Genomic DNA, 24,225 nt, shown 5'->3' on the forward strand with positions numbered 1-24,225 from the left:
TATGAGTTTTGAGTTGGAAATGTATTATTTTCTTTGTATGAATATATGATACACTATTTAGGAGTTGGAACTTTGTTCTAAACTCCATTGTATCAACTTTTGTTTTGGTTCAGAATTATAATTTTGATGTATGAGTTTTGAATTGAAAATATATTATTTTATTTGTATAATACACTATTTATATATGATAAATTAGTAAATATTGAATTATATATATGATTTATATTAAATGGGTTAGACGGGTCATGTTATTGTGTCGTGTTAATCCGACTCGTTTATTAAACGGGTTAGGCGGATTGGGTTGTGTTACCTGTTTATTAATCATGTGTTCATGATTACAAAATGCAACCCATTTATTGATCACGTCATGTTCATGTTTACAAAATGCAACTTGTTTATTAATTGTGTCGTGTTCATATCAAGATAATGTTGACTTGACCCGAACTCGCTTAACCCGACCCAATTGCCACCCATAATACTCATCCCTATGTTCCTGACTTGCATAGTTGCATGATTGATTTTAGACATCAATAGAAGTATCTACGCTCTCCAAGGATCAATCTTCTGGTATAAGAGAACAAATCAAAGCCAACAATTAAGTAGGCGAGTCCACATAATTGAAAGTGGTTTATTGCTCATCATACAACCACATCAATGTATGCATGTCCATGTTCATGCATATAGCACGACATACCCGTTTATACTGCTGCAGCCTATCGGCTGATCTGGGTTTCCATGTGGAAAACAGTCCTCTCTTCTCGAGCGGCTTTCCGTTTTTAAAACAGGGCCGAGCGATCGAACTAAAAAGCAAGAAAAATTAAGGCGCCTAAGATCCTCACGGCAACTATGTCACTACTAGCGTTCGCCGCTCCCACCCATCCGTTTCTGGTCACAGCCGCCAAACCCGAGTCCGGTCACTGCCTATTTCCCTCACCGAAGCCGAAGCGCCTCCTCTTCTCGGCGCGATGCGATCCTCCTTCGCGGCCGCATCGGAAGCCATTCCATTTTCCTTTACTCCTAGTCGGCGCTGGTTTTCTTTGTGCGCGCGCCTTCTTCCGAGGCCTCCCCGCCGACTTCGACGACAGGTGGCGAAACCTCATGGAGTTCGCACAGGGGGCGGAGGAGAAGGTGACGCAATTCCCCTACCACCTGATCCAGGCACTGATAGCATCGGAGGACCACCGATTTTTCTACCATTTTGGAGTCGATCCCTACGGGATCGGGCGCGCCGTGGTATATTACCCTAACGGAGGAGGCGGGAGTACTCTCACCCAACAGGTGGTATTATTTTTCTAATTGCCAAATCTTCTTACTACCCTAAATTACGTTTCCAACCCCTGAGCTATGACTCAATATTTGCCTGCTGAACTATTTGAAACTACGCTATGTGCACAGTCTCTTGGTCTGCTGCTTTTTGATTTTAAAAAAAACTGCCATGAGAAAAACTGAGAACCTGCTCGATCACTTAAAACCATCAATGCAATTTTTTAGCACATAGTTCGTGGGACTAGTTGCATGCTTTTATTCTTCAGGGTGTATTTACCCTTTTCTTAATAGCATATGATTAATATATTTTGACTCTTTCTCGTTTGGATTGGTTGAATTTGATACGATTTAAGGAATTTACTCTAATTTTGTAAATTAGAGGTATACTCTTGGTGAGTTGTTTATTTTGTTACCCATTGAGATTCAAAAACTTCGATCCTCTTCTGCTTAGTATTTATATGCTGAGGTGAATATTCTTAGAAGAGAACTCAATCACTAAATGTAAGTTGTTTTTCAAAAGGAAGGATTGGAGGAGATCTGTGCAAAGTTATCCTTCAATGATGTCATATAATCGAGTACATTTGCCAAAATAAGTAGATTTTCGTTCTTTACCATCAAAAATAGGAGTAGGCTTATGAAAGACCCCTGTTCTGGTAAACAAATAAACTTGATGCTAGTAAACCCCTAGCTAATGTGACTTAGCAAACTGTTACTATTGTAAATTCCTTTTAACATGAATCAAATTATTCAACCCACCAACCTTGTCCACAAAGTTAGAGTTTTACATGGATAGTGAAGACTGACCCAATTTGTTGACACATGTTCAGTTTCAATAGAGAAATGATTCTTTGTTTGGATGGCACAATAAAGCCCGCTAGGGGCCCCTTTTGTTCTTTGTATTTATAGATGTGTTGCATTTAGCAAGCAAATTTTCTTTTCTGGTTGACTATTTTGAAATTCTCTTTGCTGATTATGTGTTTTGTACAGTATTATATCTGTCATGGCGTATGAAACCCAATGGTTGCAGACCACAATTTTAGCAGTAAAAAATAGATCAAATCTGATGGACAGCTCTCGTCCCATGTCCTAATACAATTTCACTACTAGCTTATTTCCACTCCTCTTAGTACTGTGTTATCTCCTCACCAAGCTTATATGCCTCCATAAGCTCTGGTCGTAATTGTTCTAAAAAGTGGTCCAACTGCCTACATAGGCTGCATATGCATTTGTGGTCCCTATGCTGCCCTCTATTTGGCTAAACAGGGCATGTGATCTCTTGGAGTTCTAATATATTATTTTTCTCATTTTCCACTATTGCTAGAGATATGCAACAAGTACTTATATAGATGGAAGGTTCTATCTTCCTTATTAAGTTATTCCTATTCAAGAAAGTTTGTTTCTTTTGATCCCTAATATATTTTCCATATACTTACAATTTTAGTTACTACTCAATATTGAGTACATAACTACATATTCACCCGCATGAGCAGCCTCTTACCAAATATGCCCTATGCAGTCCCTTGACCGCCCTTATAGTGCGGTCACCTTTTAGAACATTGCTACTCAGTCCAATCATTTCCCCTTCCAATTCCATTCCTTATCTAAAATCATCAATGAGGTTTCCATCTAAATGTGATAATTTAGGACTGAATAGAATGATAGAATGGTAAAATTCTCGAAATTTGAGAAGATAAGAAGAAAAACAATCTTCCACAAGTTCTTTAGCTTCCTTGACAACAAAAATAAATGGGTTGAGGAACTTGTAAAAGGGCAATGAGAAAAATGGGAAAGAAAATGAAAAGCTAGAATAGGAAAAAGTGTATATATATATATATATATATATATATAGGTACATGTATATGTGTATAAGCATGTGTCTCGGTATTCTACTAATATACCAGTATCTATATTATATGCGTATTATATATCCATATATATAGGTGCTCTATTAACATAACAATTTTTTCCTAGAATATTCCGGTTAGTTTTATTTGGTATATTTTAGTATCTTATGATATGCTTTGCAAAGAAAGAAAATGACTTTTAACCTAGATTCTCCATCTTTAGATACATTAAATCTAATAAGTTGTAATGTCACTTTATTATAATGTATCCTTGCTCCTTATTAGATTGTTATGAAGTGATTCAAGTACTGTAGTAGTTGTCAGAAGTCAGAACATATTATTGTGCCTGATGATAGATGAGGTTCAGGTCCTCATGTTATCAAGATTCAATTATGATTCTGGGAATATCTTTTTTTTTTTTTTTTTTTTTTTGCTTCTTGATTGATTGGTTCATCCGTAATAACTAAAAATTTTAGAATGGTTGATTCTGGAAATGATAACTAACGGAATAAAATGAAAATGAACACTCTTACTTCAGGAATTTGTTTGAGCTGTTAATGATGGAGAGATGTTTACATCTATATTCTGTATTCAACAAGTAGAAAGTATGATTTTATCTACTGCTTGACATTTGCACGTTTGAGGTAAAATTATAACAAAACAAACTACTTCTGTAGGATAAAGCTTACCCGTTATTTCAATATTGCAGCTTGTGAAGAATGTCTTTCTAACAAATGAACGCAAAATCTCCAGAAAATTTGTTGAGGGAATATTATCATTGATATTGGAGAGAAGAATGTCCAAATGGGAAATATTATATTCGTATCTTAATAAGGTGTGCTTTTTTTTTTATCTCTTCTATGTTTTGGTCTCATCAAGCGAAATCACAGTGCTGAAAACAATTGTTATAAACTATACATTTTGTTATGTTACTATCTGGTTCAGTTGGATAATTCATCATTGATAAATTTAACTTTGTGGTTGCTGAAAACAATTGTTATAAACTATACATTTTGTTATGTTACTATCTGGTTCAGTTGGATAATTCATCATTGATAAATTTAACTTTGTGGTAGCATGTCTGTTAGTTTAACTTTTTACTTTCATAAAGCTCCTCATTTAGGACAAATTGGACTTTGTGTAGCTCATCTTTGAAGTAAGAACTATGCTTTCTTCCTTTGGACTTGTATGTGTTGTCTCTAACTACTGGCTAAGCACCAACAATCTCGTCATCTTATGTTTATACATATCAAGCAACTATAATTTCTCAGAAAGACAATCACCACTAGGCGCCCTTATAGTTGCCATTCTTTATGTGGCAACTATATTACTAGCCATGGGCATAATGTGAAGTTACATTGTATCTTGGCTAGATGATATTTGGCCCACAAAGAGAATAAAGTGAAATCTTTTAAGAATATGAAAATACTATATATGGTTGTATCCAAGGTTCCAAGTATCGAAATTGGGATCGGGATCGGCCGTATGAAAAAACGATACATATCGACCATATCGGCGGTATCGGCCGTCCGTATCGGCCTGTATTTTAAAATAATTTTTAAAATACAGAAATATTCTTAATTAGAAATTTTTAGAAAAATAATAATAAGATATAAATATAAATTATTCATATATAAAGTCTAAAAAATAAATACTATTTTCTCAATTTCTATTTCTCCTCCTTTCTACCACTCACACTTTCTCTCTCCCACATAAATTAAAAAAATTTTTTACCTTCTTTCCACTAATTCTCTTTTATATCAAACCCTCTTTCTGACTAACTCTCTCTTATCAAACTCTCTCCCTAATTAACTCTCTCTTATCAAACTCTCTCCCTAATTAACTCTCTTAAAAACTTTCCCTCTCCCTCACCAATTACCACCTCTTTCCCTCTTTAACAAAGTTTTTTAATTTTTGTTTTCTCTCCATGTCTCTCTCTCTCTCCTCTTCCCCTCTCTCTCTTCTTCCCTCTCCCTCTTACTTTTGCAACCCACAAACCCTATCTCTTTCTCCCTCTCTCTCTTTCCCTCTCTTGCTCCATCTCTCTCTCTCTCCTTCTCTCTCTTTCCCTCTCTCTCTTCCTCCCTCTCTTTCCCTCTCTTGCTCCCTCTCTTTCTCTTTCTCTTTCCCCTTTCTTTCTCTCTTATCCATGCTTGTCTCGGGTGGGATCGGCTAATACAGCCGATCCCGACCCGAAACGAATCGGGTATCGGCCAATCCGGCCGATACCCGAGATTGGTTTTGGCCAGGGATCGGGATCGGCCGAAACTAGGAACCATGGTTGTATCAGTTAATGACACTTTATAATTTCTAGTCCACTATAATTGATGTGATGAAATATTGAGCCAACCCATGCTATATTTCCCAACCTATGAAACCTTCATTATTTCAGCAGTTCAATATTGTAGTGACGAAATAATGCTAGTAATGGCAAATTATTATTGTTTAACTTTGTTTCTTTTTGATCCTATTGAAAATATGCCAGTTCTAAAAAAAACTGAAAGGATGGTTTATTTAGCAAATAATTTCGCTTGACCTATTATTTCTTCATTGTAATTTATATTAGATGGAAACTACTTTCACTTATATTGCCACTCATAGAGCATACTACTAAATAACATCCCCTTTGCTAATATGATAAGGCAATTTGGTAAACACCCTAGTTAATAGTAAAGAGATGCTCTTTCTTTCATCTACAGTGTGTTGGCATCTTTTATATATCAATTTATTTGTTATGGGTTTAGGAGCATTCTGGTTATCAGCTTAGTTGGCATGTGGAACATCTATGCAACACTGATCAACATGGTTGGCATGAGCAACACAACTGCATGCAACCATGTTGTAAGATGTAACTGATGATAAATACTTGGGATCTTATGAGTATCTATTGATAAATTATTCAATATAATCAATTCCCAATTGCTCGTGTTCCTAGTTCAGCTGTCCATAGATCTTTGTATATGAAATTCACTTGCTTGTATGATGCTACAGATGTACTGGGGACATGGGCAGTATGGAATTGAATCAGCATCTCTTTTTTACTTCGGCAAGCAATTTTATGATCTAAATGTTGGGGAGTCGGCACTACTAGCAGGGATATTACCTTCTCCTGAGAAATTTAATCCGTTTACAAGTTCAAGCAAGTTAGTGAATATAATATTCAGACAATATTGGTATACATTTTCTTAATCTGCCTGTTACCAAAAGCAGTTTGGAAAACATCCAATATTTCTTTTCTTTTTATTCTTCCATCGTGTTAGTTCTTTCAACGTTGCTATGTGATTTAAAAAATTGAGTGACACATGGAAAATCTAACTTTTACAAATTTCAGGGGAAAATCTTCTCAAGCTAGAGTATTAAGAAGGATGGTAGCGGCAGGATTTCTTGATTTGGAGACGGCACTTGTGATTGTGAGACGACCTCTTTCTTTGTCTGTCAGACCTGGAGCTGCAAAAGAGGTAGTTTATTTAGCATCTTCGGGGAGGGGGGAGTGTGATGTGTGATGTTAACTGCTCTTAGCAATTAGTCCTTCTCTCTCTAGATAAGTAGATATGATGTTTATATGTATCAAATAATGATATGTTACAGAAACTTCTTAAATATTAACATAATGAATCAGCACAATAGACTAAATAATTTCTGTCACAGTTACAAATGCATAATTTTAAGCTTCAAAGAGATCAAGTACTCTATCAGCTATCATCTTCATGAAACATCGTGTTGAAGGATGAAAATCTAGTATACTATGTTTTTGGTTTGCATTATCATAGCAGCTACCATAGAATTATACTATTTGTGGTACTGTACTATTGGGTATGTAGCAGAGTTACTGTTCACCATAAATGGTAACTGATACATTATCTTATTAATATTTTATGTACGAGTTTTGGAGGGTCTAGATTAGAGTTTGTTTAGTTTATCTAAAGAGTCGTACTAGATTAAAAGTCTATTTTATAGATTTTTCCCTATAAAAAGCTATTATAGGGCTTAGACATGTAGTGAATAGATGAGCTATTTATGAAACTAAGAAGTTTTATTTTTGCCAGTTTTGTGTTGTTATATCTCTTTTGTTCTCTTTAATTTCTATCTTCTCTACCTCTTTATTCATCTCTACTAAAAGGTCCGTTGTCACTTCGAAGGACCTCCTACTTCATCGTAGATCAGTTTGAACCTAGTTCTGATACCAAATTGATGTAGGACAAAGTAAGGAATCCTACAAAGCTATGGTGGACCTTTTGGTAGAGATGAATAAAACAATTAAAAGAGGTAGGGCCTTGTTTACTTTGAGTTTAGGGATCCCTCCTGAACTGGTTCAAGGACCCCTAATCTGGTTCAGTAATCTAATGTCTTTTTCTCTTTTTCATATCTAACCAAGTTTATTCTCTAAAAAAATCAAGACTAAGAAATGAGACTAACTAATAAGTTCGGGGCTTAGCCTTAAGCCAAACAAGGTCTAGAAGATTAAGGGAACATAGAGTATTCTTTTAGAGAGGAAGGGAATATATAGAATGAATGTGTTACAAACCAGATTTGAAACGATTTGCTCGTAGAAAAATTATGAAACACCTCACGAGTTAGAGTTCTTTTGGCTCTGGTTTGAGTGGATTTGGAGTTCGGAGTAAGAAGTTATGGCCAAATGGGTGAGGGAAGATCATAATCGGGTTGAAATGGATTAATAGATGTTGGGGAGGTCGTCGGAGGGTGGCAGATGGCTGTGGGCGATAAAGGTCCGTTGTAAGAGTAGGTGGCTCGTGGAGGAAGATGGTAGCTATGGTTTGAAAGCTTGGAAGGGTTTGAGGGTTTAGATTTACTCCCAAGAAAGTAAAAACAATCTAACAACCAAGTAAAAGATAAATACAAAATAGTAAATTGACTTAAATCAATATTCATTCCGTATACGATTATTAACCTATGACCACTTCTATTTATAGAAGTAGAGTTATAATGGGTCAGATCCAATTTTTTTCTTGGGCTTACATCAGTTTTAGTTTGAAACTAAAAGCAATAAGCAAAGTCACTAACTAGATTCGACTTGGCTCGACCCTCGTGGTCAGATCATAATAGAAAGAGAAAAATAACACAACACATTTGGCTAAAAGAAAGCTTCTTTTTTAAATTTATCATCTGTTTGTGACATGTTTAACCCCTCTAATTTCCTTTTATAGGAAAATCCTTACTCCCTAAGAAATAAATTCTTGATGTAATAGGACTCTTTAAAATAACCTAAACAAACTCTAATATAGATTATCTAGGATTCCTACATAAAATATTAATAGAATAATGCATCGGTTTAGTGTTCAATTTTTAACTGCGACCTATTTTATCATTATTTAGTGTAGTAGGATGATTATTAGGGTTTGTTTAAGTCAAGATTCATACTCTCTATATAAAAGGCTGAACTGGCCATCCTTGAGGATGTACGGATAATCTGACTTTTGTTGAGAAAAGAAATGGTTGAAGCTAGGATTGCATCATTTATTCTCATTGTGTTCTTTCTCTTATATCTCTTATATTCTATTTATTCTATATTCTTCTCTTCTGTAGTTGCATCTATGTACTCTTATTCATCTTTCGTATTGTTCTTAATGTATCTCTCTGTACATTAAAATATCTTTTTCTTCCCTATCTTCTGCAGTAGGATAGCAGAGTATTTAACCTAAGTCCTAGGCTTGTTTAACTTATGCCATTATCGCATTGTAGGACACCCGTACTTGTCCTACATCAAATCATTTCCTGATAAAATATATTGTCTTTGTTCGGTTTTCCTCCTTATACACCCATATTGAAGAATCCTTTGGGCGCAGAAAGAGCCCAATAAGATTACAATTGTCCACATACGGAAGGTTCTGAGTGAACATAATCAGCAATTAATTTATTAATGTTATGCAAGATTTGGTCAATAGAAGAGCTTTTAGAGAAAAAGGAAAAAAGATCTATTCCTTTCAAGCCATATCTTCCATCAGATCAATATAACCATTAAATCCATTGGCTTCCTCTTCTTAGTTGAAACCCGTTTTCTCTCTAGTTGTCCAAAATGATGAATTTTTTTTTTCAAGATTGATCTAGTGCTCGTATGCATGAATTATCATAGAAGAGATTTTAGAAAACTTGTTATTCCTTTCAAACCATAAGTTCTAGAAAATCACTTGTTATAAATGAAAGTTTCATGCCCAGAGATCTATCAATTGCATGAGTCACAACTAGCAAGGATAATCAAGGAACCTATAGATACTAGTTTATCAAGGCAATTAATATGTAAGATCTAAAGCACGATAAGCAAGATAAAGCAACTAGATCAACACAAAACGCAGCGATTTTTCACATTGAAAACCTTCTTTCTCTAGAGAGGAAAATGTCATGAATCTATGTACACATGGATCAGTCTATTGCATTTAAAAACGTAAATGCAAGATTAACTTACAACCCCCACTACTAAGCATTGATGACTATTGATTAAAGGCCTCTTACTTGCTAGACCGCATGGTGAACTATACTACCTATGCCAATCAAGGTTCCCAGTATCGGGATCGGTATCGGTATCGGTATCGGCCGTCCAGAAAAACGATACGTATCGGCCCTTCATATCGGATCAGACTATTTTTTAATTATATAAAATTCTAAATATTATTTAAAAATGCAGAAAAATGCAAAAAAATTTAGGAAAATGACAAAAAATAAGAAAACAAAAATTACTCATATATGAAGTCTAAAAACTTAAAAAATGTATTAACTTACTCAAAATTTAAAACTTTGATGAATACCGAGCTAGTTCTCGTAAATTTCTATAGTCTTCATCATCATAATCACTATAAGTTTGTAAATATTGATGTCTAGGACCTGATGCTCCAAAAAGTGATTCCATCATACTAGTCATAGTGTATGGATCTTGTTGTGAGACTTGCGTTTGAGGAAGATAATAACCAGCATTTGGATCTTGTGCCTGAGAATACTGAGGATACTGAGGATAATAACTAGTATATAGATCTTGTGATGACTCCAAACAATAAATACTCGATGTACCATAATCATAGGAACTATAATGCATCTCATGACGACGTCGCTGATATGTATATATTCCTCAGTTTCTCTGTCTTCAATCCTTATGTCTCCTTGACTTTCTTCAACAAATGTAGATGGAACGATCTCACCACCATATGTATCATTAGGACTATAACTAGTACTAGTAGGTATACTATCTTTCGCTGCTAAACGACTTGTACTAGTCTCTGCTCTCGTCGTGGACTCTCCCAGTATCTCATCTAACCATGGGTTATCTCTGTCATTTAATAACCTATCCTCTATTTCTCTGATCCATGGAGTTAAGGGGTCTTCTTCATCAAAAATATGATTTAAATCAATCAGTTATTCATTTTTTGCCTTTCTTCTTAAATTTCTCTCCCTCAATCTCATATTATAATGACAAAAAACTAACTTCTCCAATCTTTTCATTATCAATCGGTTGTGTATTTCTTTCACACTGTGATGAATACACAGTTTGACTTAAAATCTTCTTTGCTATTGGCGTCAAATTTGGTGTCTCTTCCTATCCATAGATAGACAACTATTCAGCTGGAGTGTTATGAGATATAGTTGCAGCAACTTTAGCAGTACTGAATTGTCCAGCTCTCAATCTATATCTCTCCATCTGAAATTAGAAATATATTATTAGCTTATTGCACATTGATTATATTGAAAGTTAAAACTTGAAACAAATAATAATAAAATTATTTAATTAAATCATAACTCACTTTTTTATCGCAAAAGATTTGTTTACGAATATCGGGCTCAAGCTTACTGATTATCTTCCTAACCCCCAACAAAACTTCACTATCATTATTGACATTTTTAGAGAATTGAAATCTTGGATTAAGAAAAAAATACCTTGTAGAAATTTAAAATTTGTAAGCATTCAATTTTTTAAATATTCATAAATAAAAGTAAATTAGTAAATTAAAACTTAAAACTTAAAAACATACCTACCAGCAGCGTGTATATCTTTATGTAGTTGTTTGTTCCATCTAGAATCAATCATCTTTCACCACTTCCTATAACTTTGGCCCACATTTTTTTATTGATTATTTTGCTATGTCCATTGCCTCATATAAGAAACCCATCTCAGACTTGTGATTACTGTCTACAAGTCTTAATACTTTGACAAGAGGCTCAAATATTGCGGTGACAATTATAATATTATCCCAAAATGCAATTCTAAGAGTCATATTTTTCAAAGTTTCACCTAAAGATTTATTTTTAGGTTTCATATTCTTAACTTTTATAGACTACTCCTGTGATGTAAGCATCCGCATAATATCATCCTTGTAGCGCATGATGCTCTCCAAGGCTAAAAAGTGAGTGGCAAATCTAGTGACCCCGGGTCTGATGATCTCCCTACCACCAGTCATCTGCTTGAGTAAATTAAGAACCCAACCATGGTTATATATAAAATTTGTTAACCTCTGACCTTCATGTATGACCATGTTAATTTCAGGCTCTTTTGTAATATCCTTTAACATTAGATCAATACACTGTGCAACATATGGCGTCCAATATAAATTTGTCCCATTATCAGTAACCACTTGGACTACTCTTTTTTCACTGATTTCTTGTACCACCTCATCCATCAACTGACAAATATAATCTATATTTTTTAAATGAGCAGTACCATCCACAGACTTCAAAAATATTGTCCCCGTGCCAGAGTATACTAAGAAATTAATTATAGTTTTTTTGTTTTGTGTACTTCACCCATCATATTAGTGTACAACCAAATTCATCCAAATACCATTTAGATGTCTCAATGTAAGTATGAAGTTCATCTACCTCTGAATTAAGATATTTAGTAGCAATATCATTTGAACCAGGATGCAGAACACTAGGCCCTACTGTTTGTATAGCATCCACTATAGTGTGATAGTAAGGACTATCAGCTACATTGAAAGGAATAATGTGTTTCTTTGCATTTTTAATTCCTTTGAGAGCTGTCTTGATAGAAGTCTGTGTACGACCACTTTTTTTTTCTGAAGATATGTATCTATTGGTCCAATATTTTCAGACTCTGCTGTAACACCAGGAGTCCTATGGGTAGAACTGCTTCCCCCATGCTCTCTCTCGTATATTAATTGATCTAGATCTCTGAAAGTTATCGCCAGTGCTTCTTCTCATCTCTTCCTCTTCTCTATGCATATTTCTGCTCTCTTTCATTGCCCTCCTCATCCTCCTTATTTTGCTCATTGCTATCATCATCAATGTGTACAGGATTATGCATCAATTCTTCACGAATCATTAACTCTCTTTGTTGTGCAGATTATTTATCATTCTTTTTACCAATTAAATGAGATGCATTTTAGTTCCTATGATTATGGTACATTGAGTATTTATTGTTTGGAGCCATCACAAGATCCATATGCTAGTTATTATCGTTAGTATTCTCAGGCACAAGATCCAAATGCTGGTTATTATCCTCCTCAAACGCAAGTCATACAACAAGATCCATACAATACGACTAGTATGATGGAATCACTTTTTGGAGCATCAGGTCCCAGACATTAATATTTACAAACTTATGGTGATTATGATGATGAAGACTATAGAAATTTATGAGAACCAGCTTAGTATTCATCAAAGTTTTAAATTTTGAGTAAGTTAATATATTTTTTAAGTTTTTAGATTTCATATGTGAGTAATTTTTGTTTTCTTATTTTTTTGTTATTTTTTCTAAATTTTTTTGCATTTTTAAATAATATTTAAAATTTTATATAATTAAAAATAGTCCTGATCCGATATGAAGGGCCGATACGTATCGTTTTTCTGGATGGCCGATACCGATACCGATACCGATCCCGATACTGGGAACCTTGATTGGCATAGGTAGTATAGTTCACCATGTGGTCTAGCAAGTAAGAGGCCTTTAATCAATAGTCATCAATGCTTAGTAGTGGGGGTTGTAAGTTAATCTTGCATTTACGTTTTTAAATGCAATAGACTGATCCATGTGTACATAGATTCATGACATTTTCCTCTCTAGAGAAAGAAGGTTTTCAATGTGAAAAATCGCTGCGTTTTGTGTTGATCTAGTTGCTTTATCTTGCTTATCGTGCTTTAGATCTTACATATTAATTGCCTTGATAAACTAGTATCTATAGGTTCCTTGATTATCCTTGCTAGTTGTGGCTCATGCAATTGATAGATCTCTGGGCATGAAACTTTCATTTATAACAAGTGATTTTCTAGAACTTATGGTTTGAAAGGAATAACAACTTTTCTAAAATCTCTTCTATGATAATTCATGCATACGAGCACTAGATCAATCTTGAAAAAAAAAATTCATCTTTTTGGACAACTAGAGAGAAAACGGGTTTCAACTAAGAAGAGGAAGCCAATGGATTTAATGGTTATATTGATCTGATGGAAGATATGGCTTGAAAGGAATAGATCTTTTTTCAAGATATAAAGAGAGTAGGGAGGGGACTCGCCGGAGGTCATCAGGATAAAGAGAGGAAGAGAGAGAAGAAAGGAAAAGAAAACTAGAAACATAAGAAATTACTCATCTGAGGTCACCGGATCTTGGTCAGAGGACGTCGAGGTAGCCGGAGATCTTCTTAGGCGCCAACGAGTTGAGTGGAAGAGAAAAGAACGTGAGTGAGAGAATGAGAGAGAGAGAGAGGCACAGGGACATCAGTATTGATTTTCCCAAGTTGAATACAAGAGGATCGGGTTTTGGCTGATCTAGTTGATACAGACTGAACTAGTTTTGGGCTGATCCATATTTGTTTCGATCGATTCGACTGAGGATTGGCTTAAACTAGCTCCTATGCTTCAGCCTGATGAAGGTCAGCTTCTTCCAGGTCAGACTAGATATCTTTAGCTGGTCATGGCCCTCGTTTATTTGACTATTATCCGACCTGATATCTTTTATGTTGTTGGTCGTGTCACTTTATTAATATAGGCTTCTCAATCTGCTCACTATGTTGCTTATATGGATATTCTTCAATACTTTCATGGCACTATCAGTTGCTCTGTCTTCATGCCATCTTTCCCTTTTGGTGTTGCAGGCTTATTCCAATATAGATTATGGTGGTGACAAATTTGATCTAAAGCTTACTACTAGCTTCTGCATTTTTCTAAGAGACTGTCTAATTTCTTGGCTCAGCAAGAAGTAAAATATTATGTTTCTATCCGATATTGAGTCTAAGTATCGTGCTATGTGTGCTGCGACTTTGTTTAGCTCTATTGTCTCTTTAGTGATATGGGTGTTCTCTTGCCCCTTCCAACTCTTCATGTTGATGATGATAGTGCTAAAAAGTGCGTTGAAATTTTTTTTTTACCAGAGGACGAAGCATATTATATCGGTATGCACTACACTCGTCAAGGGTACCTAGCTGGTATCATTTCCCTCTATCACCTTTGCACTAAGGAGTAGATTGCTGACATCTTTATGAAGTCTCTTATCCTTCCACGCTTTGATTATCTAGTTAGCAAACTCTCATTTTATGATTTACTTTGAGTTTAGAGAGTTTGGGGGGCGGGGGGGGTGTATATTAGCTTTTCACTAATTCCTCTCTTCTCCCCCACCTTAGCCATCTTTGGGAGACACATCCATCATTATTTCTTGTAAGGGGTGGATAAGAGCTCTTTAGTGGACTCAAATTTCTGATTAGGACACAAAAGACCTTACCAGCTAGATACCAAAATACCAATATAACCTAATCGGGTTTTAACTTATTGTTCCTTGAAGAACCCCAAATATAAAGTCACAAAGGTACATATTGTAAAACTATTCCAATTAAAGGGCAAAAGAATAGAAAAAGTTACAAACATCTTAAATCTAATTAGACGATGTAATTGCAACATCACAAACCAGTTCACGACTCTTCGATCTGAAATCCATATGTTAGTTTGTATTTTATATCATTAATGTTGCCTCTCTTCATGTAAAATCCAATCTCCCTCATTTGGCTATGGCCACCACGAATAATCTTAGGAGGATATTGATTTTAGTCAAGACTCCGAAAATCGATATGGAGATAGGTCGCTCAAAAATAACGATATGTATTGGCTGTATCGATCGTATAGTTACATATGAAGTTTAAAAAACGTAAAGAAAATATTCACTCAAAACTATGATGAATTCCAACCTAAATGGGAGTTAAATAGTAGGTGAAAAAGAGAACATTAATGAGAAAAAAATAAAAAGAAAAAAATACTCATCTAAGTTCACCAAAGTGCAAATTAGCCGAATGGCTCATCAGATAGGTCGCTGGATGAGCTCGGTAAAGTGTGAGTAGTGGAAGGAGAGTGTGAGATATAGAAGGTAAAATAATAAAAATATAAAAAGAATGCAACTGGTGACATGATACAACTCAAGTCGGGTCTGATCTATTCGCGGCACATTAGGCTCATATGGTCAAGCTTATTTATCTAGTTTAGCTGTTTACATCTTTTTAGCAGTTGTCATGTTGGTCGAGTTATGAACTCAAGTACCTGTTAAATATGGACTCAACTTACTAATTAGTTTATTGGGTTTAGTTAAGTCGATTAATTTTTTTAGTCGAGTCATGACATGTTTAATGAACCTGACTCAATATATATTAGTTGATCGAGTCCTCATCTAAGTTCGCCTCGAGGATTGAGTCTTTTTTATCTAATTAGCTTATGTGATTTAGTGAGAGTCCTAGTTAAATGAGGTTTTGCATAGTTTCGGGAACATATTCATCAGGTATTCCTAAGATCTCCTAATAATATGAAACCAGATGGATTCGATCGATGATGTGATCATCTACAAGTTTCATATTTGGATATTCTACTGATTTAGACTCTGTCGTGGAATGGAGAACTAATCCGAGAAAGATACGAAGATTGGTTTAGCTAAGTCATGTTTAAGTCATGTAAGCCTTTAAAGTAAGTTTAGTTAGGTCATATAAGCCCTTAAGACAAATTTAGTTAAGTTATATAAATCTTTATGACAAATTCTAGTTAAGTCATGTAAGCCGTTAAGATAAATCCTAGTTTGATTTGTGTAAATTTTTAGGCTAGTGATGGGTTTTTGAACCAAAATGTCGGCTACGAAACAATTCTTTTAAAATATATATTTATTGCAGAAAACAGTTTGCGCAACAGTGGGAAAATATTCGTCAAATATTCTCCTGTAGTCAGAAAATTACGAAACCAAATGGATTAGATTTGTAACTTCCTGATCTCCTGCAACACTTTCAGAAAATTACGAAACCAAGTGCTATGGTAGGCAGTGTTACAATACCGATTGTCATTTTCCATACACCTAATAGGGCTTCTTCTGTGGGAAGACATGAAAGAATTAAACTGCAAGCAACTAAAGATCAACATCTCATTATTTAGATTATTCCTTTTGTTTATACCATTTAGTGATGCAAATTGGCATTCTTGATGAATAAATTAGATAGTTTTCATAATATATAAATTCATAGAAATTTCACTTGAAATGGCAACTCAAAGTTGGTGTAAGTTGAGCAATATTTTCCTGTTCTTTGTTTCCTTCATTTCTGTAGGATTCTCTGAATCACCAAAAACAAGTGATGGTTACCAAAGAAATATGGGACTGGAAAATGGCAAGCATATCATGGGAAGCAGCAGAGAACATGGAAAATTGGGCAGCAGAGATCAGTAGAAACTATAAAGTATAAACTATTCTTAGAGAAAGAGTTTGAGTTTCCTATTCTAAGAAGTAAGTGTAATCCCGTTTCCCAAGGCAGACTAGCAAAGTTAACTGTTCATTTTATATAAAAATTTGTAGCATCCAGATCTTTTATATTTTAAGAAACGGTCCAAAATCTTATCAATTGCTTTAATCCCCATATATGATTCCTTTTTGTGTTAGCAAAAAGAATAGATATATCTTATTCATATGCAAGAAGCTCAATGCTAATTAATAAAGTCCCAAATTATTATAAATACTAATATTTTGTAGAAAACTAGTGAAATACATTCAGTGTAAAAGATGATCTACATATTACAGAGGAAATAAAAATGTAACACATGAGAGTGGTAACAATAGTACCATATTGTATTTGCATGGTTTTATTAATTTTCACCCACTCTTTTGCTTTTTCTTATGTCCATAACCCATAGATACGACATATATTTTGTATCCTCCTGTTTGTGATGTGTGGTTTTATATGTTTGTTAGTTGCTCTTTATACTAATTAATTTTGCATTATAAATGTCTTGGTAAGGGGTGGGATTATTTGTAGAATCTGCTGCTGATCAGTTGGCTTTTACTGCTGACAATTCCCTGTTTATGTAGGAATCTTACTATGCTTAGATTGACCCCTGTTCAATGATCAAGTCTCTTTGTAGATTGAATTAGATTTGCCTTTCGAATAGTTTTCGCATCTGGGGTTGATCCTCTCTCTAGGCCTTCAGCGGATGATTTACCTACTGATGCACTGCAATATGTGGGTCAAACCAGGGCAAAGATATCTTGATTTTACCTCAAGAACTCTCTTTTGGAGGTTTATTCCCACTCCCAGTAGCCTTTCTTCAGTAGAAAGCTTTAAAAGTTTTCTTTCGTAAGCGGAACTGGGATCTTTTTAATATGCACAAAGAGTTATTTTGCTCTAGAAGTTTTAATGTCTGTGATTGGCTTTTTACCTGAAAGAGAATTCTCCAGTATCGCAACTTAGAAGGTTGTTATGATCAGATGGCAATATAAGTTCACTAACTAGGCTGTAGCTGACACTTCTGCACGTTAATGTCAATGGTAATATTTAGTAATAAATTATTTGCAAATTACCCCCTATATAAGATACCCTGAAAACATAGTGTGGTAGTAATCTTGGTTTCACTTTGTTGAATATGCAATGTTTCTCCAGCTTATTACGATGTGTTACATCTGTTCAGAGTTCAATGGTTGTTTCCTTATGAGTAAATTATATTTCGTAATATTTAGATGGTATGATGTTGCTTCCCATACTTATGATAGTATATACTTGTGTAGGTCTTAGCCTGAACTCCTACTCAATGATGAATATCAAGATTTTCTCCATTATTAAATGTTGACAAAGTTTCTTCAAATTGAAGATATTTTAAGTGCTAATTATTACATGCAGCACATTCTATTAATATTTCAATTTTTTTAATTTTTGATGGCAAGTTAGTTATCTTCAGAAACTCTATGTATTAATAGGTTAACCATTATGTTTATTTCCACGTAAAGTAAAAGTATGCTTATGTAATTTAAGAAAATCTCTTTCAGCTTTCTAATAGCCTACTTTTGTTCACCACTTAAATGAATAGAATTAAGAAAGCTTAAGGGGGGAGCATAGGGCACAAGGATCAAAGTGGGGTCTTTTAAGGGCACGACATACACAGGCTTACCTTATTACTAGATAGGTTGTTCCTTTGACTCACACCCATGCCGCCACGCATATGAGGCAAGCCATAATTGTCACATCAATTGAACTAGCTGAAGTTAATGAATGAATTGCAAAATGGATTATTTATCTTAAATTCTTAATGTAAATGCTACTAATAATGCTAGAAGCTACCAAGTGCCTGTTATATCTTTTGAATTGACTTCACTTAAACACTGGCTTAATTGATAAACTAAAGGCACATATTTATGGTGTAGTTTCTTTGAGAAGCATAAAGAGAAAGAGTTATGTTTGAGTTGTCTAGTTTTTCTCTAGGATCTAGTATGTGCTTCGTTCGACAAAGTCCTTGTTGTCCTTCATTTGTTGATGTTTGCATACTATGCTCAGACTAGTAGAAACATGTCAGCGCAGATATTCTTTTGCACTCTCACATCAATCTGTTGAAGTAAACATATAAAATACAAGAGCACAGAGGTAAATTTGTAAAACTAAACATCCAAACAGAAAAATACATATCTATAGTGTAGTCAGGAGGAGCATCCAACATCCTGTACCAAAGGCATTAAGTAGACAGAACTATAAATAAGGGTTTCCATGATAGGAAAACGTAAAAGAGGCAACTCTCCTAGAATACTAAACCAGCCATAGGCCAACTTGACCTCGCTGTTGTTATTTCTCTTACCATCATCATTATGCACTCAGATTTGAAGCTCCTGAATGTCTGATGACAAATTCGTCAATCAATTTTGAATATTATAAAAGAAAAGATGAAACTTTGAGAGGAGTATTTTTTTATGCTTTTGAATTTTGTAAAAGAATTATGAAAAGAATTTATAAACTTACTTTCTAACCAATTTTGTGGGCAATAGTTGTCAATCACAAACATTTTGAATAAGACTAGTGATGGAGATCAAAATGGTTTCCGCACTATGTGCGTTGTTAGGAAAGATATCCAAGTCTCTAGATGTGTGAAATGAACATATTCTATCAATAAGTGGCTAGGATGCAATTTTTTTTTATGTTGATCAATTTGATCCTTTTCGGATGTGAATTTGATCTTTGATCGAATCAATTGGAGTCTAGAATGATGTATTAGGTTTAATTTCATTATTGGGTCAAGTTAGTTTCTTTTAGATTTGATTTGGGTTTAATCTGAGTCTATTAGAGTCCTATCAGCTATATTTCCAATTCATTTGTAATAAGAAGTATAAGTTAAGAGTATATTAGTTATAATGGGAATTACAATTCCTATTATAGGAAATTAAACCCTATTTATAAGATAGATTCAACTTGGAATAAAGAAAAAGTGTCGGCAGAAGTTTTTCTTCAATTTCTTTCCGTGAAGTATGTAATCACAGGGGTGTGAAAGCCATTCGGAGGTAGTCTGTGTTATCTCTTTTGCATGTTCTTATTCTTGTTGTTTCTTTGAATTTGTTGAAACCAGATAAATCTTTTTATTTTTGGTATCATCACTCTTGCAACATACTTTCGGTATTATAACACTATACCACCATACTTCATGTTTCTTTTCACCTTTTCTTATTTTCAACGTGCAACTTATCAAAGATGGTAAATGTGTAGATCTGTAGATACCTATAACCCACTAACTATTCGATGTGTGAATTTGAAATGGAACTCAAGTAATTAATCAAAAAAGTGTAGCGGATACATCGTGGTAATTATTCCAACTTGTTTGGAATATTATTAGTTACTCTACTGCTATCTTAGTTTTATTTATTGCTGAATTTTATTTTCCTTTTATCTTTGCAGCATGTAATTTGCATCCCATATAGCTTTAGGTTATTATCTCTGCATATTACAGATTCATAGCATATTTCATTGTGCATGCATTTGATTTATACGCATTAAGTCTGACTCGTAGGTTGTCCTAAAGTAACTAGCGTGCCACAAAAACATTTTTTCATGCTCAACTTTATCCTTAAATGATATTGACATCTCAGTAGGGCAGGAATTTGGGAATCCAATGGTTTATCTGTAAGTTATTCCATAATTTATCTTTTCCAGGAAGAGTGAAGAAAGTGTTGCAGGATGGACCAATCTGACTAAGGGAGAAAGTATTATTTGTTCTCACCGATCCTTTTAACTTGGTTGATCGTAATGGCAGTGAAGATTTTCTTCAGATAAATATAATAGAATAAATTTTGGAAAATATGTCTTCTATTTTTTATGTTTAGATCAAATTATACTAAGGAACATGACGGATGCTGGGATTATGATCATAGAATGAGATTTTATGATTACCAGTAAGATGGAGACTCATTATGTGGTAGGACATGAAAGACGATAAACGAACTTGCTGTTGTGGTGCAAGAAGCCGGCTAAAGGTCATATGCTCATTTACTGTTTTGGTAGCTTTGGATCGACACAGGTACTACTGATCTCTATGTGTTATAGTATATTATTTTCCATTCCTTTACGATGTCTCGTGACTATATTATTGCATGACTATCTGTCATTTGGTTTAACTTTTTGGGAGAACCAAAATCTCAGTTGAGATCTACGTTAATAAGATGTTCATGTTGACATACGTGTGCCTTCACGGGGACAATAAACATAATTTTTTATAAAGTTCTATGTGATCCTTTTAATGTCAAGTCTAAATTTTTCATGGATTTGTTTATATGGAATCTGTCTGCTTGCTAGTTTGTCCATGATATCATGTAGCTTGTTTGTATGGTTGTTATGTGGAGAATCATACTCCAGCATATTTAGCATCATGCAAGTGGCTATGATATCATGTAGCAATTCATGTATTCATATTTAGTTTATAAAAGTGCTGTTGGACAATGTACTTTAGGAATGATTCGAACTGTCGAGTTTTCATGTCAGACTTGTTATTGATGTAGAGGAATTGTAATATTAAAGAAAAGGAGGGTTGTTGCATCGAGGCACGTGCCTCACCGTTGTCCACCTTTCCTTCTCTTCTTTCCTTCATCCCGCGAGCCCTAACTATAAAAGCATAGCAAGTCCCTCCTCGAGGGGCATCGGAGCTTCCTTCTCCTCTTTCTTTTCCATCATTCCTTTTCTTCCTTCATCACCGAAGTCGTCGTCACTATGGTTGGGTCCTCGGAGCACCACCGGAGTAAATTACCATCACCAATCGAGCCATCGGTGAGTCCTTCCCCAACCCACAAATTTAATTAAACATTAATAGTTTAGATTTCAAGTACCTAAATTTTGGTGTTAGCGACTTCGTAGGTGAAATGCGACGGTCGGCGGCTTCGAGTTGCCGCAGCTCCTGTACTAAAACTTTTGTGCCTTCGGCCTTGTGTTATGGGTGCCTTTAGTGAGAGCTCTTATGGTTAAGACCACCGTAGAAGCAATATCTATGGCTGTCGGCCATAGAGAGAGAAGAGTTGTTGGCAGCGATTACTCTCGGCAACCTTCCACCACCGCGAAGGGCTTATCGTTCAATCGTTGGATCTTTGGCAGTGATGATTGCTGGTGATCTCTCTCTCTCTCTCAAGGAAGAAGAAGAAGATAGACTCAACCAACCCGAGTCTACTCTTCTTCCCTTAAGTTACAGGATTTGAGTTGAGTTTGGGTTTCGAATCCAAAGGACACGATGTGACTCAATTATTTCTAAAGTGATTGGGCCGTGAACCCAATCCACTTATGTTGGATTTCTAGGTGGTCTTTGGGTCGGTCAAAGCCTAGCCCAACCTTTTGGGCTTGAATTAGCCCATTTTAACAATTTATTTAGTTTAAATTCAGAAACTTCAGTTATTGTTAAGTTAAAATAAGAGTTTATTTATGAATGAAAGTGAAGAATTGCACTCATATCTAGATTGTTGACTACAAGTGAGAGGACTTACTTACGTATTTATCCTGTCATGTTTTGTATTATAATTATTATATTGCCTTCATACTTCGTGTATAATTATTTTGTTCATGATATATTATACTTTGTGCCATACAGTAATTCATAAATATTGTTCTTTGTGCAATTAGCCAATATATTAGTCATGAGAACAAACCTAGGCTAGATATTCTTCGTGTATCTCTCTGTGGTGACTTTAAGATTACCTTAAAGTCTAAGAGAAAACATATACCTAATCAGCACATGATCCATTTAGGTGACTCTGACATGGTTAGAGAGCAGTCCTAGGTTAGACTAGTAATCTCTCTGATGTGATTAATATCTCTTTATGGTTAGCAAAAAAGACAAATTGCATTTATCACATAGTGACACCTCATAGTGACCATAATCGAATCAACTATAATGAAAAAACTCAAGTGCATCTCGAGGTGTCTTATAGTTGATGTGGATATATGGGCACAGTCCTAAGCTAAGACGGTTGACACTATTGAAATTGAAAAGGTTTGCATAATGAAATAGAATATGATATTAGTTTGTTAAGTGCATCTTTGTGGCTTATATTTATTATTCATATTATGAGCTTGCTGGCTATTATTTTTAATTATTGAGCTTTTGTTAAAATCTCATATTATATAAAGAATATTTTTTTAGTTTTTGGGTACATTCACTCACTAAGATAAAGTTATTAGCTCATTAAATTTTTTTTTATTTTTTAGATGCTGGTCAGCGTGGAAAATGAACGAGAGCACTAGGACTCTACCTCTATTTTAGGATTTTGAGTTTTGCACCTTCAGTTATAGTAATGGTTTTTAGTTTCAAATTGTAAAGCTAAATATTATTGTTAGTGATATTTAGAAGAAATTGATTATATAATTTAAGTATTTTATGTGTTTAAAAGTTTTTCTAAATTGAAGTTATTATATAAATTTTGAGTTTCACTCTATTATAGAGTTAGATAATTATTGTTAAGGCTTTGTGTATTTCAAAACTATTGGGATGTATGCCTGGTCAGAAATTATTGTCCATAGTACTAGAACCTTTTTAAATTTGAAATTTGAGTTTCACTCTATTATAGAGTTAGATAATTATTGTTAAGGCTTTGTGTATTTCAAAACTATTGGGATATATGCTTGGTCAGAAATTGTTGTCCATAGTACTAGAACCTTTTGAAATTTGATCTGCCTTAGCTTTTTTTCATTTTATGTGTGTTAATTATGAATTATTGACTCAGGTATGGCTATAAATAGCCTTTTTTGCTTTATCAATCTTGTAAAACTTACAATTTCTGCATCTCAGTTATGTCCAAGGAAGGAGTATATTGTGTGCACTGATATCTTCCCGCCAACCAATTCCCTCTGTATTTTGACTTGAGTAACATTTATTGTTGTGCTTGTGTTTCTGCAGTTCACTGATCTATTTCTCTTGAGAATAATTTTAGGAGCAATTACAAGCTTCATCTTTTTTTTTTACTACTCTATACAGAGTTTGTAGTTGAAACACACTAAAAAATTTAGCACCTTGTCACAGACTTAAAGTTTTAGATTGTTTGCATGGCACTCCTTCGCAATTAAGTAAGCCTCAAAAGAAAGATAGTAGAGAAATAAGAAAAAAGAAATAGATTTTAATAACTTAGAGAAGATAAGTTTTATTTGTGAAGTTCTCCTTATATTTCATTCACTAAACTTTAGATTCTTTATGAGTGTACAAATTCTTATATAGGCCAAAGAAAAATTTAATTTCTAAGTTTACTAAATATTTTTTCTAGATATTTAGGAAGCTAGTGATAAGATTAAGAAAGGCTATCCTTTATTTTTATTCATCTAACTAATAGATAAGCTCAAGATTTGTCCAACAACGGATAAGTTTAACTATTGCCTAATTACCGTAGTGTCTCTCAAATGAGACTTTGCTATTGCATCGCTTAGGC

General features: G+C 34.4%; 1 protein-coding gene across 14 annotated transcripts; it reads left to right on the forward strand.

Moving 5' to 3' along the window:
• The first annotated feature begins 647 nt into the window (after nucleotides 1-647).
• On the forward strand, nucleotides 648-23,838 carry LOC140787224 (uncharacterized). 14 transcript variants are annotated; one of them, XR_012108774.1, is made up of 7 exons: nucleotides 661-1,278; nucleotides 3,820-3,945; nucleotides 6,102-6,283; nucleotides 6,442-6,568; nucleotides 16,634-16,809; nucleotides 20,483-20,846; nucleotides 23,015-23,838. XR_012108774.1 is itself a non-coding variant. In XM_073136032.1 (5 exons), the coding sequence occupies exons 1-5, from the start codon at nucleotides 847-849 to the stop codon at nucleotides 16,766-16,768; spliced, it is 1,002 nt and encodes a 333-aa protein (XP_072992133.1). In that variant the 5' UTR covers nucleotides 662-846; the 3' UTR covers nucleotides 16,769-16,939. The 14 variants fall into 14 exon arrangements, 3 of the variants coding, with proteins under 3 accessions (XP_072992133.1, XP_072992135.1, XP_072992134.1); XR_012108776.1 differs by having other exon boundaries at nucleotides 20,749-20,846; XR_012108773.1 differs by having other exon boundaries at nucleotides 20,483-21,589; nucleotides 23,015-23,206.
• The last annotated feature ends 387 nt before the right edge of the window (nucleotides 23,839-24,225 follow it).

The sequence above is a fragment of the Typha latifolia genome, chromosome 4 (assembly GCF_019914945.1).
Source record: "Typha latifolia isolate L0001 chromosome 4, TyphaL0001v2, whole genome shotgun sequence".
Classification (NCBI taxonomy): domain Eukaryota; kingdom Viridiplantae; phylum Streptophyta; class Magnoliopsida; order Poales; family Typhaceae; genus Typha; species Typha latifolia.